This window comes from Charadrius vociferus, unplaced genomic scaffold, assembly GCF_000708025.1.
Source record: "Charadrius vociferus isolate BGI_N301 unplaced genomic scaffold, ASM70802v2 scaffold2206, whole genome shotgun sequence".
Taxonomy (NCBI): Eukaryota; Metazoa; Chordata; class Aves; order Charadriiformes; family Charadriidae; genus Charadrius; species Charadrius vociferus.
The window spans coordinates 59,019-59,476 of record NW_009648990.1 but is presented as its reverse complement, the minus strand read 5'-3'; the positions used below and the strand labels follow the sequence as shown (position 1 = coordinate 59,476).

General features: G+C 63.1%; 1 protein-coding gene across 1 annotated transcript in view; it reads left to right on the top strand.

The window, feature by feature from the left end:
- Positions 1–6: 6 nt before the first annotated feature.
- Positions 7–458, top strand: part of GNAT1 (guanine nucleotide binding protein (G protein), alpha transducing activity polypeptide 1) — a 3,706-nt gene continuing 3,254 nt past the window's right edge. The window contains exon 1 of the mRNA XM_009887753.1: positions 7–163. Coding sequence (XP_009886055.1) covers positions 58–163 — 106 coding nt within the window. The 5' untranslated portion in view covers positions 7–57. The remainder of the gene's footprint in view (positions 164–458) is intronic.

The following is a 458-nucleotide window of genomic DNA, read 5'->3' as shown; positions in this document are numbered from 1 at the left end:
CCCATCCTGGTGCTGACCTCCAAGGAGCGGGTGAGCCGTCGGGCCGTGGGGCCGAGGATGGGCGCCGGGGCCAGCGCCGAGGAGAAACACTCCCGCGAGCTGGAGAAGAAGCTCAAGGAAGCTGCTGAGAAGGATGCCAGGACCGTCAAGCTGCTACTGCTGGGTATGGAGGGAACACCACCCTGGGGGAGATACCCATCCTTTGTGCTTCTCACCCCAACAGCCCACCCAATGCTCCTCTGACACCTCCCAGCACCCCTCAACCCAACCAACTCAACCCACCCAACCCACCCCAACAATCCCTCCTAAACCCAACTAGCCTACCTGATGTCCCCCTGGCCCCCAGACGCACACCCAAACCCAACCAGCCCACCCCAACAGCCCACCCGATGCTCCCCTGACACCCTGCAGACACTCCCCAAACCCAAGCAGCCCACCCAACGTTTCCCAGACTCCCA